General features: G+C 44.9%; 1 protein-coding gene across 2 annotated transcripts in view; it reads left to right on the top strand.

Annotated features, from left to right (window-relative positions):
* Nucleotides 1–15,921, top strand: part of LOC147460859 (argininosuccinate synthase, chloroplastic-like) — a 39,588-nt gene extending 23,667 nt beyond the window's left edge. For both annotated transcript variants that reach the window (XM_086508548.1, XM_086508549.1), the window contains exon 8: nucleotides 15,022–15,921. In XM_086508548.1, coding sequence (XP_086364674.1) covers nucleotides 15,022–15,577 — 556 coding nt within the window. In that variant the 3' untranslated portion in view covers nucleotides 15,578–15,921. The remainder of the gene's footprint in view (nucleotides 1–15,021) is intronic.
* Nucleotides 15,922–16,250: the final 329 nt, after the last annotated feature.

Here is a 16,250-nt window from a genome sequence, read left to right on the forward strand (position 1 = left end):
TCCAGCAGAAATGAATGTTGTTCTTTCTCAAGATGAGTGCTTTGCTTGTGCTCAAGGTTCCTTTTACTTACGGAAGGGAGAGCCTTCCGTTCCTTTAATGAGAGAGTGCAAGTGATCATAAACAAAGTGGTAAACATTGTGTATGAAGGTGCTAAGACTGAGAGATATAGAGAGAAGAATACGACACCATACAAGTTGTCAAACCCTCCTCCGAAGGCCCTTCTCTCGATGGCGAGAGAAGTCTAAGCTATTGATTGCACAAAACTGGTACAAGATGCGGATGCAAACTCGTGAAGCTATGATGCAATGTGTGTCTAGGTTGGAGACGATGGTGACGATGAGAGCGGCGGCGACGATGGCTGGCTGAATTAGCTCTTTTCGGGCTGTTCTTTATCTGCTGAAAACGCTGGATCTACTGCTGAATTTGCTACTGAAAAACGCTGAACCTACTGCTGTCCAAAACGCTGATTGGCTGGCTGTGGAAACGCTGATCTGCTGGCTTCAAAAACACCGATCTGAGGGGCTCAAAAACGCTGATTGGCTGGCTTCAAAAACGCTGATCTAAGGGGCTGCTTGGCGATGGGAATGGCTGCTGAAAAACGTTGGGCTTTGCTTGGTGAAAAACTCCAGGGTTTTGCAAGGGTTCTTGCTTGAGAGAGAGAGAGAGAGATGCCTGTTGCAAGCAACTTGCCTGTGCACTTCTTCCTTTTCTGCCAGATTCTACTAGCGCTAGGTTTTCTTTTATACAAGCTCTGCTAATTTGCCCTACCCAGTTCCCAACAAAAGTCACTTTAAAATAATAAGTGAAAAATGGCTAAAATAGGGAAAATAGGTTTTATGCACCGGAAAATGCTCCTGATGGATTCTGATGGTAATGCTGATGATCATGCTGTGTGCAACCAGAGGATATGCATCTACCCTAAGTGCCTGGGCATGCACGGTCTGCGAACAGACTCACAAAAGTGCCAAAACACTTCCTAAGCTAGGCTAACTGAACCCTTGTCATGAAGTAGCTTGTCCACACGCACATAGGGTTAGATGTGCACGTGACATCCCCTCCTTTTCAAAGTGAGGTACTGGTACCGAGCTGCATGGCTTCCTTGTAGTCTGCCAACAACTCTGGGTAATCTTTGAAAACTCTTCGTTGACCCGCACTGCTTCGTGGGTTCCTCGATCTTTGAACTTCAAAAAGTACTATCTCACTTGCTTCTTTGAACCGTGTCGAAACCGATGCAACAACACGCTCCGGCTCCATGACTTCTGCTTCATCGATGATCTCCGGTTCTTCTTCTTCGAAAATGTTCTTCGGAGGTGTGCCCTAAAACACTTTCAACCAAGAAACATGAAAAACGTTGTGCATTGACCATGAGTTAGGCAATTGCAATTTCATTGAAACCTCATTTATCTTTTTAATGACCGGAAATGGACTATACATTTGAAAAGACAACTTTGGACACTTCTTTCCAACTTGCTTAAGATGTTGCTTTATGATTCGTAAATACACCCAATCCCTTTCCTTGATCGAAACATCCTGACGATGCTTATTAGCCTGTCGTGAATAAGATTCCTGAGCCTTGCTTAGCCGAAGCTTCACACTCTCAGAAATCTCATCCAATGATTGACTTTCAGCATTGGCATCAGGCATTTGACTGACCGAGCGAGTCAAAAGTGACTTGAATGGACGGCCAAAAGCTGCCTCATACGGAGTTCGACCAATGGCAGAGGAAAAAGAGTCATTCAAAATAGCATGAACCAATGGGAGATAGAGCTCCCAATGAGACTGTTGATCATGCACATATGACTTTAAAACATCAAAAGCCAACTGATTGTAAATCTTTGTCTGACCATCTGACTGTGGATGAAAAGCCGATGAAAAATTCAACTTAGTGCCAAAATTTTCAAAGAGTGCACGCCAAAAATTGGACATAAACTTAACATCCCTATCTGAAATAATCGATTTTGGCAAACCACAGAGGGGGTACCAATGCTTGATGAACAACCGTGCTACATCTTGTGCGGTGACTGTGGCCTTACAAGGAATCAACATGCAAAACTTGCTGAAACGATCAACAATTGTTAAACATTGAGTGTTCCGTGAATGCAAACTAGGTGGAAGGTTAGTCACAAAATCCATGGAAATATCTTGAAAAGGTCCAACGGGAATAGGCAGCGGAAGCAAGAGGCCTTGCTGCTTATCCCAAGGAGCTTTTACCTTTTGACATATAGTACACTGTGTGACATAATGAAACACATCTTTCTGCATTTTAGGCCAATAAAAGAATCTTTCTATTTTTTCTAAAGTGGTGTTCATTCCCCTGTGCCCACCCGTGAGAGAGTCATGTGCAACATGCAATATGGCTGGCCTGAGAGGGCAACACACATAGATGCTGACGAAAATACAACAAACCATCACGAATGAGATAGTTGCTTGGCCCTTGGGAAGCAAGAGCTTGCATCCATTGCTTACCAAACGCGAAATCCGCATATTGGTTCTTCATGCTGTCGAAAGACACACACTGAATAAAAACTGTGGATCTTGACTCAAGAGCCAAAATATGTCCTTTGCGACTCAACGCATCTGCAAGGGTTAGCTTTTCCAGGCACATATTCAATCAAACCTCTAAATTGCTCAAAAAAATGTGACCGTTGTGCTTGGCGATCACTCGAGTGTGCACTAGGCATAGACTGGAGCCACTTGAGGGCTTGGTGATCTGTGCGAACTGTAAACTCTCTACCATACAGAAAATGCTTCCAATGCTTAAGAGAGTGAATGACATACAAAAGTTCTTTATCATAAACTGACTAGTTCTTTTTTGCACTATTGAGCTTCCGACTAAGGAAAGCTACGGGACGACCATGTTGCTGCAACACGGCGCTTATGGCGACATTGCTCGTATCCGTCCATACCTCAAAGGGGTCATCCCAAGAGGCAAGGGTAAGACATGGTGCTTCTGTCACCGCAACCTTGAGAGCTGCGAAAGCCTCAATGGATGCTTCGAGCAAGTCTACGCGCTGACTACGAGTCTTTACCCCTTTCAAAACATCTGTCATAAGTGTGGCAATGCGTGCAAAATTCTCTATGTGCGAGCTATATGCTTGACATAAACCAAGAAAAGAACGCACATCATATGCAGTTTTGGGCAAATCCCAATTACGTACGTGTTCCACCTTCGCGGGATCTTGCTTGACGCCTTCTGCAAAAATGATATAACTCAGATAAGTAACTTCAGTGAAAAAAAACTCAGATTTCTTAGGTGCAATGTACAACTGACACTCATCCAAACCGGTTAGTACCCTTTCGACATCCTTTTCATGTTCCGGCGATGCAGAAAAAATGAGAATATCATCGAGAAAGATGAACACACATACACCAACCATATCGCCGAAACGGCCTACCATGAGACGATTAAATGTACCCATGGCACCTGGCAATCCGAAAGGCATAACAACATACTCCCATTGCCCTCACTCAGTGCGAAAAGCGGTTTTGAAGATGTTGCCTTTGAAAACCCGTACCTGATGGTATCCACTCTTGAGATCGACCTTACTGAAAACCTTTGCCCCATTGAGCGTATCAAGGATATACTCAATGCGAGGTATCAGAAACTTGTTCTTGATGGTCATCTTGTTCAATGCCTTGTAATCAACACACAAACGAGGCAAATCATCTTTCTTGCGAACAAACAAAATAGGAGCAGCAAAAGGACTTACACTTGGATGTATGAATCCTCTAGCCACCAACTCCGTGAGTTGCTGCTCTTAACTCCTCCTCCCGTGTCTTGTCCAAACGGTAAAGGGAGCCTTATTGACAGGCTGTGCCCCCTCCGTAAGCTCGATGCGATGGTCCTCCGGCCGCTTGGGTGGGAGACAGGGTGGAAGATCATCCTGCAAAAAGAGATGCTTAAACTTAGTAAACAAAGCTAATTACTTGTGTGGAGCCTGAATGCTCTGGGTAACTGGAGTAGCATAGATGAATGCCGCTTGCTCTCCTCGTCGTAATTCACGCTTTACCTGCACATGAGAAATGAGAGGCAAAGAATGCAGACTCTCCTCAGCACGAATGATCATGGGAGAGTCACTCTTGGCATTTAATATGAGTGTTGTCCTCCCAATCAATGAGAGGGTTATGCTCACGAAACCATCTAATACCCAAAAGCATATCACATCCTGAGAGAGGAGACACGAGAAATTTCCTACGAAAAGCAGCCTGTTGAATTGTAAACAACACATCAAGGCACTCTTTCGTGATGAGAGAGTCCATACCGGGAGCGAAGCCAGACACCTCGAGAGGAGATTTCTGACTAACCTCTAGGTGGGCTCTCTCTACAAGAGAGGCACTAATTACGTCATGCATACTGCCTGGATCAAACAAGATGATAAAACGCTGACCCTTTACATGATCATAACACTTCATGAGAGACTCATCAATGTGTGTCAGAGAAGATTCAGCTTGGTTCATTAAAGTTCTTGTGGTTGCTGTGGGTTCCTTAGGTTCTATAGGTGGGACTGTCTTAGGACAAGCCTTCTTAATGTGACCCTTGATGTGACATTGATAACATCTACCTTCCTTAGCATAAATCACTTGTTCTTCAACCATTATGTATCCTCCTATAATTCCTTGTGCGGCTTTTTCATCCGGGGTTAGCTTAGGTTTTGTAGGTGCTTTAGCTTTACCCTTAGATTCATTTTGAGAGTTCTTTTCCGAAGGATTAGAGGAAGATGGGCTAGAAGAGTTACCATTCTTACCGTTCTTACATTTTGCGGGTTCTGAGAAGTCTGAGAGTTTCCTTGAGAAGTTTTGTTCTCCTTAGGCTTTCCCTTATTGTGCTTCATCTCCTGTGCGAGAGCAATCGCTACCGCCTTGTTGAGATCGATTTGGATCAAGTACCTCGACATAAAACTTGATATACTTGTCCAATTTATAAAGGAATGTCTCTTTGCGCTCAACATTTGATTTGCGTAATTGAGTGTCGAGCTGCAAAACACAATTAGAGAAAGATATAACTGGCATACCATTTTGCTTGAGACCGTGCCAATCGTCCTTCAATCGTGCGAGGTACTGTAGTGGCATAAACCGCGCCTTGAGCTCGTCTTGTAAGTCGACCCAATTGAAGGAAAGGGGCGTGCCTTCCTCGGCTTCCTCTAGATGCGCGGTCAACTGTGCTTCTTGCCATGCGTGGTACCAATTAATGGCATCACCGACAAGGTACATAGCTGTCGTTAAAACCTTGCTATTTCCTGTCTTCTTAGTTGTTGCAAAGTAAGCATTAAATTGATGCAACCAAGAATAATAGTAGCATCCATCTTACTGTCATACTTACTGAAAGTCAGCTTCTCGGTGACGGGGTCGTTGGAGTCCGAATCTCGGATTGTGCCACTTGATGAACCACCAACATCTTTGGCTGGCTTGGACTTCGAGGTGAGAACTTGTCGGACCAACTCTTGCATGCGTAGGTCTCTCTGTATCTCACGCTCGGCCTCCAAAGCCGCTCGTCTTTCTTCGGTCGCTTCGCGCGCTTGCTCACGCTCACGCTCAGAAACTGCTCTTCTTTCTTCAGCCGCTGCGCGCGCTTGCTCACGCTCACGCTCCAAGGCTGCCATTCTTTCTTTGTGTTCACGATCCAAGTCGTCCTTTTGCTTTTCATTGGCCTTTTTTTCTGCTTTTCTGTCCTCCGCCGCCAAGCGCACTTGTTCACGCTCACGCTCCTCGATAGCGCGTTGCATGTCTTGGTGTAACATCCTGTCCATCATTGACTTTACCAAAGCCTCCATAGGACTTGGTGCAATTCGTGGCGTAGATGGGGAAGGGGAGGGTCAGAAAAACCTCCTTGGTGGGGAAATTCTTCTTCGCTACTTTCATGCCCATCACCTCCATGCGAAGTATCCATTCCGCTTGACCATACACTGAAGTCGTGGATTCTTAAGTTCACGAGGAACTTGGGTTCTTGTAGGTCTTGGTTCTTAAGTGCTTGAGATTCTTGAGGTTCTTGAGGTTCTTCTTTAGCTTGCAATCTGTGCTAGAGAACGATCTTCTCTTCACCCGAGCTCTTCTCCTTCCTGCGGGCGCACCCCTTGGTGGCCTTGCGCTCACACCAAGGTTGCTTTTTCCTACCTCACGTTGATCGGCCGGCCACTAAGTGCACAGTCCGCTCTCAATGAGTGAAAAGAGAAACAAGGGGAGCCTAGCCTTTCTTTCTTGGGTTTCCTGTCACTCTTCAAAAACACGATTTAGGAATCGACACGCCCAAGAGGTCTTGGGTTACGTGCGACTGCAACAAGCAAAAAAAATTCTGTGATTCTTGTGGTTCCTTCCTTAAGTGATACAGAACATAGCCAAAGCTTTGATACCAATGTAGGGGGCAACGGAAATGAATGTTGTTCTTTCTCAAGATGAGTGCTTTGTTTGTGCTCAAGGTTCCGTTTACTTATGGAAGGGAGAGCCTTCCGTTCCTTTAATGAGAGAGTGCAAGTGATCATAAACAAAGTGGTAAACACTGTGCATGAAGGTGCTGAGATTGAGAGATAGAGAGAGAAGAATACCACACCATACAAGTTGTCAAACCCTCCTCCGAAGGTCCTCTCGATGGCGAGAGAAGTCTATGCTATTGATTGCACAAAACTGGTACAAGATGCTAATGCCAACTCGTGAAGCTATGATGCAATGTGTGTCTAGGTTGGAGACGAGAGCGGCGACGATGGCGGCTGGCTGAATTAGCTCTTTTCGGGCCATTCTTTATCTGCTGAAAACGCTGGATCTACTGCTGAATTTTCTGCTGAAAAACGTTGAACCTACTGCTGTTCAAAACACTGATTGGCTGGCTGTGGAAACGCTGATTGCTGACCTCAAAACGCTGATCTGTTGGTTTCAAAAACGCTGATCTGCTGGCTTCAAAAACGCTGATCTGAGGGGCTGCTTGGCGATGGGAATGGCTGCTGAAAAACGTTGGGCTTTGCTTGGTGAAAAACGCTAGGGTTTTGCAGGGTTCTTGAGAGAGAGAGAGAGAGAGAGAGAGAGAGAGAGAGAGAGATGCCTGTTGCAAGCAACTTGCCTGTGCACTTCTTTGTCTTCTGCCAGATTCTACTAGCGCTAGGTTTTCTTTTATACAAGCTTTGCTAATTTGCCCTACCCAGTTCCCAACAAAAGTCACTTAAAAATAATAAGTGAAAAATGGATAGGAAACATAGGTTTTATGCACCGAAAAATGCTCCTGATGGATTTTGATGGTAATGCTGATGATCATGCTGTGTGCAACCAGAGGATATGCATCTACTCTAAGTGCTTGGGCATGCACGGTCTGCGAACAGACTCACAAAAGTGCCAGAACACTTCCTAACCTAGGCTAACTGAACCCTTGTCATGAAGTAGCTTGTCCACATGCACATAGGGTTAGTTGTGCATGTGACACTACAGGTCATTGGGCACAAGAAAGGAACAGAAAGGGCTAGGTGCACCATATAATTTGGTCAAGGGTACTTTTTGGCCCTCAATGCAAAGTGGATGGAGGAAGAGAACCTCGCAAGAGAGTTGTACGTTGAAACTTTTGGGCTATTAGCAGTGTCCATGCCAAAAGTTACCCATGGATCAAGTACTTTCTTTATTGTTGCACAAATGCTACTACAATGATGCTGATGCTAATGGGTACTGATGCTACTGATGTTGGAGACTATGACGATGACGACGAAGGTGTCGTCGTGAAGTCCGAGATCTCCACGATGGCGACGAAGGTGTCATCGTCAAGATAGGGATCTTCGAGTGTCGTCGTCAAGATAGGGATCTGCGATGATGATGACGAAGGAGTCGTCGTCAAGATAGGGATCTGTGATGACGACGACGATGGCGTCAATGACGATGACGTCAAGGCTAAAAACTGAAAACGCTAGATGCTCTGCTGGTTAACTGCTATTGTGGTGGTATTGTGGCCTGGATCTACAATTGCTTCGCCGGACTAGGGCTAAAATGCAAAGACGCTGGCTGATCTGGCTGAAATTTGAAAATGCCAGGCTGATCTGCGGAATTCTGAAAACGCTAGGCTGATCTACTGAAATCTGGAAACGCTAGGCTGATTTGTGTCTTGATGGGGAAACTGGCGAGGATCTGCAACCGAGTGGGAGTGGGTCCTCGCGAGGCTAAGGGCTGAAAATTGAAATGCTGATGAAGGCTGAAAACGCTGAGGATGGATCTCCAAAAACACTAGCTGATCTTGTGAGAAAACTGTAAGGTGCAGTGGAATGAATGTTGAACTTTGCTCAAGATGAGTGCTCCGAATTGTGCTCAAGGTTCCTTTTACTTAGGGAAGGGAGAGCCTTCCGTTCTTTAATGAGAGAGTGCAAGTTACAACTTACCACAAACAAAGTGGATGAACACTGTGAATGAAGGTGCTGAGACTGAGAGATAGAGAGAGAAGAGAATACGACACCGGAAAGTTGTAAAACTCTCCAGACGATGGTGACGATGACGATGACGACGAGCCGCTATCTGGTGTTGTGGCTTGAAGACTGAAAACACTGTCTCCTTGCTGTCAAAAACGCTAGATTGGATGATGATTGGATCGCTGATTTTGCTGCTGTTTTACTGCTGAAAGAAAACGCTGTTCTACTGCCCTGTAAAATACTGGATTTCTGGTCTTCTTAGGCCAACAAAACGCTGAAGTTGTGGCTGTGAAAACGCTGAACTTAGGCTGAAAACGCTGCTGCAAAAACGCTGGCCTGAGGCTGCTGAAATCGCCGAGTGTAGGGCTGAAATCGCTGGAGGTTAGGTGCTGAAAAACGCCAGGCTGAAGGGGGGTTGTTCTTGCTTGAGAGAGGGAGAGAGTAGTTTGCTGCAAGTGAATTGCCGGGTGCACTTTCTCCTCTTCTGCCAGATAGGTCTAGCGCTAGGTTTGCTTATATACTACTTTAGCAAAATTGCCCTACCCAGTTCTCAACAAAATTCACTTAAAATTAATAAGTGAAAAATCTCAAAAATAGGGAATATAGGTTATGCACTTTAAAAATGCTCCTGATGGGTTCTGATTGAAATCTGATGATCATGCTGTGTGCAACCAGAGGATATGCATCTAATCTAAGTGTCTGGACATGCACGGTTTGCGAACAGACTTACAAAATTGGCAGATCCCTTCGTATTCTAGACTGACTGAACTGGACTGAACCCTTGTCATGATGTAGCTTGTCCACGTGCACATGGGGTTAGATGTGTCACATGACATCCCCTCCTTTTCAAAGTGAGGTACTGGTACCGAACTGTATGGCGTCGAGGGAGATCGCCAACAGCGTGTGGAATCCTGGAAAGGACTCTTCGCCGGCTCACTCTGATGTGTGGGTCATGCGATACTTGAACTTCATAAAGGTCTGCAACGCTTGCTTCTTTGGGCCGTGCCGAAAGCGACACAAAGTCTTCTGTGGCTCCTTCAATGCTTCAACTTCGTCTATAGTCATGCATCTACCTTCTTCAAGAATCTCCGAGGCTGAAAATTCGTGAAACCACTTTCAACACAAAAACATGAACATACCCATTCCATGTAAAGTGACTGGAAAAAGACTATTCCTTCGAAAAATTGTGCATGTAATGCAGATGAACATAGTGACGGAGTGCCAAAGCGTTCATCAAACACACGCAAACAATGGGGTCGAATCTTGACTTTCTGATCTAAATCAATCAAATGTGGCAAATCACAATGGAAATGTCTATGCTTGATGCTCAATCCTTCTTGTGCTCTTACGGGTACTATGTCATGCCAAGGAAGAGACATGGAATGTGAATTCCTTGAATGCAAACATTTCTTCTTTTCATGAATCATCCGCATACATTCGTGCTCATTCATGAGTGAATTGTGCTCAACGTACAATATGGCATGCCTATGAAAAGGGATCACATAAAGACGCTGACTAAAATACAAGAAACGATCACGAATGAAACACTCGAACAATGCCTGCTGACTAATCATTCGCATACACAATACTTCCTGTGGGGGTTCTTGAGACCTAGGCTGGAGGGCCAAGATCGGTTCTTCCTGAGGGGTTCTTTTTGAGGGGGTTCTTTCTAAGGGGGGTCTTTGGACGTCGACTCGAGAGCCAAGATCGGTTCTTCGTGATTGATCGAATCTGCAATGAGGTTAGCTTCACTAGAAAAAGTATCAACTAACACATCATCCTTGTGAACAATCACATCATCTTTATCTTACAAATCATCATGCTTGTGAGAAATCACATCTTGATCATGCAAATCATCATGCTCGTGAGAAATCACATCTTGATCATCATGCAAATCATCATGCGTGTCATTGTCATGCAATTCATCATGCTTATCATCATGCAAATCCTGTGTGTCATGCTTTGGAGAAGAAGAGATTGAGAGTCTCCTTTTCCCGAATCTCTTGCATCTGTGCCTGCACTTGAGAAAAGAATCAGAACAAGGTGGCTTTCCTTCCGTTGTGCTCATGCTCTATGGCTGCCAATCTTTCTTCGTGTTCACGCTCTATTTCTGCTTTTCTTACTTCGCGTTCTAACTTCCTGTCCATCATCATCTTGTCAAAAGCCTCCATAGGAGTTAGTGCAATCCTTGGCGTAGATGGGGAAGGGGGAGGGTCGGAAAAACCTCCTGGTGGGGAAAACTCTTCTTCGCCACTCCCATGCTCACCATCTTCACGCGAAGTATCCATTCCGCTTCGGGTGATGACCATCCACTGAAGTCTTGGGTTCTTAAGTTCACGAGGAACTTGGGTTCTTGAGGTTCTTGAGGGTCTTGAGGTTCTTCTTTCGCTTGCAATCTGTGCTAGAGAAGCCTGAAGGATCTTCTCTTCACCCGAGTTCTGCTCTTTTCTGCGGGCGCACCCCTTGGCGGCGTTGCGCTCACAGCAAGGTTGCTTTTTCCCACCTCATGTCGATTGGCCGGCCGCCAAGTGCACGGTCTGCTCTCAATGAGTGAAAAGAGGCACAAGGGGAGGCTGGACCAGTCCTTCTTTCTTGGGATTCGTGTCACTCTTCAAAAACACGATTAGGAATCGACACACCCAAGAAATCTTGGGTTACGTGCGACCACAACAAGCAAAAAGGAAAAAATCTCTGGTTCTTGTGGTTCTTTCCTTGAGTGATACAGAACACTGCCAAAGCTCTGATACCAATGTAAGGTGCAACTGAATGAATGTTGAACTTTGCTCAAGATGAGTGCTCCGAACTGTGCTCAAGGTTCCTTTTACTTAGTGAAGGGAGAGCCTTCCGTTCTTTAATGAGAGAGTGCAAGTGATCACAAACAAAGTGGATGAACACTGTGAATGAAGGTGGTGAGAATGAGAGATAGAGAGAGAAGAGAATACGTTGTAAAACCTTCCAGATGATGGTGACGACGACGACGAGCCGCTATCTGCTGCTGTGGCTTGAAGGCTGAAAACACTGTCTCCTTGCTGTCAAAAACGCTAGATTGGATGATGAATGGATCGCTGATTTTGCTGCTGTTTTACTGCTGAAAGAAAACGCTGTTCTTCTGCCTTGTAAAACGCTGGATTTCTGATCTTCTTAGGGCAACAAAACGCTGAACTTAGGCTGAAAAATGCTGCTGCAAAAACGTTGGCCTCAGGCTGCTGAAATCGCCAAGTGTAGGGCTGAAATCGCTGGAGGTTAGGTGCTGAAAAACGCCAGGCTGAAGGGGGGTTGTTCTTGCTTGAGAGGGGGAGAGAGTAGCCTGCCCCGCAAGTGAATTGCTTGGTGCACTTTCTCCTCTTCTGCCAGATAGGTCTAGCGCTAGGTTTGCTTATATATTAGTTTAGCAAAATTGCCCTACCTAGTTCCAACAAAAGTCACTTAAAATTAATAAGTGAAAAATGTCAAAAATAGGGAAAATAGGTCTATGCATTGTAAAAATGCTCCTGATGGGTTCTAATGGAAATCAAAGGATATGCATCTAATCTAAGTGTTTGGACATGCACGGTCTGTGAACAGACTCACAAAAGTGTCAGATCCCTTTCTATTCTAGACTGACTGAACTGGACTTGACCCTTGTCATGCTATAGCTTGTCCACGTGCACATAGGGTTAGATGTGTCACGTGACAAAAACGCTAAGGCAAGCTGTGTGGTTGCACTCTGCACTTGTGCACTAAGCTTGTCTTCTGTCTTCTGCTTCTACTGAGTGCCCACTGGGTTTCTTTTATATTTCTTGGCAATTTGCCCTTCCTACTTTTTCAACATAAGTCACTTATTAATAAGCAAGTGAAAATGTGTAATTCGGAAAAAAGGGTACAATGCTCTAAAAAATGCTCGTGATGGGATAATTGTTCTGTGCAAGAGAAGGTTGCTAGAGGCTCTCAAAGTGCAAGGCTCAATCCTAAGCTAGGCTATGATTGATGCTAGACTATGGCAGAAGCATGTCCGCGTGGCGCAAGTGAAATGCGCACGTGACAAGGTCGGTGAGATCTGGATGTGATATCTAAGTGAATGAAGAATGAATGTGATTTGAACTTAGTGCATCTTGACATCTGTAGAGATTGGTGAGATCTGGATGTGATGCCTAAGTGAAGGAATTCTAGTGCATCAAGATGTCTATTTGAATGAGATGACTGGATACTGTTGCGAGTGCATCGAGAGTTCCGGAAGGATGATATGGATACATAGTGATCTAGGTGCATCAAGAATTCTGGACAGAATGAGATGGCTAGATTGAATGATTGAAACACAGTGTTCAGTGTAAACTAAGTTTGTGATTTGTGAACTACATGCTACTGTCTTGTGTGGATGGTCATGGGCATGGTTTGCTTGATTGAAATGTGAAATGAAACGATATGAATCTGATAGTAAGAAGATTTAGTAGATCAAGACATTTGTGAAAAGATCAGTGTGGTCTGGATGCGATCGCTTAATGGTTACTGAGACCCTCAACAGAAATGTGATTGATCAGTGACTGATGTCTTTGTAGAAGTGCCGGATTGGTGGAGTCTGGTACATGAGTACATAGAGTCAGTCCCTACTAAAGAAAGTTTTTGTCCTTTCGTTGTTTTTGCAGGCGTAATCGAGGGCGATTACAATTCTTTCAAGCGGGAGGAATGTCACAAAGCGATGACGGGGCATGCCCAACTGGAAGAGAAATGGCCGAGTCGACAAGAGAAACTGAGCCAACTAATTGAAAGAACTTATGAAGCACCAGCCGTGGGGCCCAAAACGCTAAAAAGACCAAAAGCTTAAACATTGTGGACTTTCAAAAAATGCGTTGATATGCTGACATGGCAATCTGTGCAGACGATGATGTGGCAGGGTTGTGCAGATTTTTCCGCGTTTTGTACTGCTGGTGCCACATGGCAGGTTGTATGGCTTTTGGAGAGCCCAAACACTCGCTTTTGGGAGCAGATACTTTTGGGGAAGTGCTTCTGAACCTGATTGCTTTTGAGGCTCTGCTTTTGGGCATCCCTTGTAAGTTTAAAAGAGCCCTTGGGCCTCTCACTCTACAGAGCATATGGACGTAGAGTCTGAGAGCAGAGGATCCTCGGGAGTTGTACTTTGCAGTGATCAATAATAAAGTAATACCAAAAGGGGCGCTAGGCTTTGGGGCTAGTGCTTCTGGGCGTGGAACTCTGCTGTGCCGTGTCGACTCTCTCTCTCTCTCTCTCTCTCTCTCTCTCTCTCTCTCTCTCTCTCTCTCTCTCAAAGTTCAGTGATTTTGAAGTTCTGTTTTTGTTTTGCTATTGATTTCTCGCTTGGAGTGTCCAGGCTTGTAACAGGCATATCAGTCTCCTTTATGCACAACTTATGGGATATTACCTGAGATAGATATGCCAGATTGGCCCTTGAGTCCTACATACAAGTAGCTTTGCACGGGGACACATCATGCTGGTATACACATGTCATCAGGGTTCCAGATACATGGCTTTAGCATGGACAGCTTGCCTCCCTTCCAGTATTCCCTTGATGCACCGTCGCTGTCTCTTACCCGGGTGGAGATTACTAGACTCATTCGCTAGGATTTCACCCCAGTTGGACACCAGGAGGTCATGGATAGAGCCGACACAGGAGTTGGGCATGAAGATGGCTCTCTATAGAAAGCATCTTCTCCAACTCACAAGGGATGGGTTTGTGATTCGACCCAGCTATATGGATACAGATCTATCTCCTAGGTTACGATGTGTCAATGGTCAGATACACACCATCTTGAGATTGAGACTGGTGATTCAGAAGGATACCAGCAGCTAGAAGGATATGCTGCCTATGCCATACAGAGCTAGAGATGGAGCTGCATTATATATGTCAGGGCACAAGTGTATTACGAGATACGGGGTCACTTCCACTCTCTATTCAGAGAGGGCTTCGGACCCTTCTCCAGAATCATGAGCTATCAGGACCAGAGATGTCTTGGATTGTATCTACCTGAGTTACACAGACACAGAGATAGTTTACTGAGGAGATCTGGAAAGAGACAATCCCAAAGACAGATTACTGATTTCTTCACACCAAACAGTGGACAAATAGAGGAGCAGCCACCACTGCAAAGCTCAACTCATACTCACACCCGCGGTACTCTCTTTGATTGAGCATTGGAGCTAGGGAGATTGAGAGTCGAGACGCCCACGACTAAGGAGAGGAGCTTCATACCCTTGACGGAGACTACAGCAGCCATACTATCTCGACATCCAGAGTACAGATGAGGATGGATTCATCACCCATAATATCACCCTCTTGTATTGGGTACCAATTGTATCAATGGTCACACATACCCCACAATTCCAGCTAGTAGCACGCTTTTAGATTCATTTTAGTATCTCTTCTTTTTTGTACTCGGACATGGTATTAGATTCACCAGTTTGTAACGGATTGGTCTCATTGGTAGTTTTGGCCTTTTGAAGACGTTAATATATCATTTCATCTCTCTCTCTCTCTCTCTCTCTCTCTCTCTCTCTCTCTCTCTGTGTGCACGCGTGTGTGGCACACACGCACACACAGGTATCACAGTCCACACACGTCATAAAAAAGTATGCATTAGATCTCACTACTCCCGATGGCAGCCCATTTGTGAAATTCTCAACAGTTTTTAATTTGTGCAGGTATTTGGAGATTGGTATCGAGGCTGGGATTCCTGTCTCATACAATGGAAAGCGTTTGTCACCAGCCAACCTTCTTGCAGCATTGAATGAAGTGGGAGGACGCCATGGTATTGGTCGTATTGATATGGTTGAGAATCGATTGGTTGGCATGAAAAGTAGGGGTGTTTATGAAACTCCGGGCGGGACTATACTAACAACAGCAGTGCGGGAGCTAGAATCATTGACCTTGGATAGAGAGACTATGCAACTGAAAGACACATTAGCCATCAAATATGCGGAGTTAGTGTATGCGGGTAGGTGGTTTGACCCCCTGAGAGAATCCTTAGATGCATTTATGGAAAAGGTGTCCGCAACAACAACAGGATCTGTTATTTTGAAGTTGTTTAAGGGCTCTGTGAATGTAACCAGCAGAAAGAGTCCTTTTAGCCTGTATCGTGAAGATATATCTTCCTTTGAAGAGGGTAGTGGAATTTACAATCAAGCAGATGCAGCTGGGTTCATTCGCTTGTACGGGCTGCCAATGAGAGTCCGAGCAATGCAACAGCATAACCTTTAAAAGCATCTGCCTCCCAGATCAGCAGGTGGATATTAGCCCTAACCCTGACATTATACAGAAGCTTACAAAGAAATCCTATTATGTTCCCAAGATGAAGGTTCAACAGTACACAGGTTCAGGAACTAACATGAAATTCTTGATTCCTCTTGAGAACATTCTTGATATTTTTACTAGAGAAGTTCCGTGCAACAGAGAAGCTTTTTTGGCCAAGCTTCTTTTTTGATTCTCAAAATTGATTGCGCCGTCCTCGCTTACATGCATAGATTTTTTGTTTGTCCTAAAAGGACTCTTGGGCAGAAGCTTGTGGTGAAGATTTATTTTCTGATGGGAGATTTGATTTGATATTTACGTCCTCGGGGGGCCAAATGACCCATGTGAGAGAGAGAGAGAGAGAGAGAAATGATCTGAAATGTTATATTAACATCTTCAAAAGGCCAAAATGACCTATGAGACCAATCTGTTACAAAATAGTGAATCTAATACCATGTCTGGGTACAAAAGAGCTAGAACAAAGATATTGCTACTAGAATCCATCCTCATTTGCACTTTGGATGTCGAGAGAGTATGGCTCGAATCTTGTGTTGTAGTCTTCGACGACGTTGTGTAGCCCCTCTCCTCAATCGTGGCCGTTTGGATCTCCATAGCTCTAGTGCTCGGTCGATGAGAGTGTGAG

This window comes from Adiantum capillus-veneris, chromosome 3, assembly GCF_014529385.1.
Source record: "Adiantum capillus-veneris isolate H3 chromosome 3, ASM1452938v2, whole genome shotgun sequence".
Lineage (NCBI taxonomy): Eukaryota > Viridiplantae > Streptophyta > Polypodiopsida > Polypodiales > Pteridaceae > Adiantum > Adiantum capillus-veneris.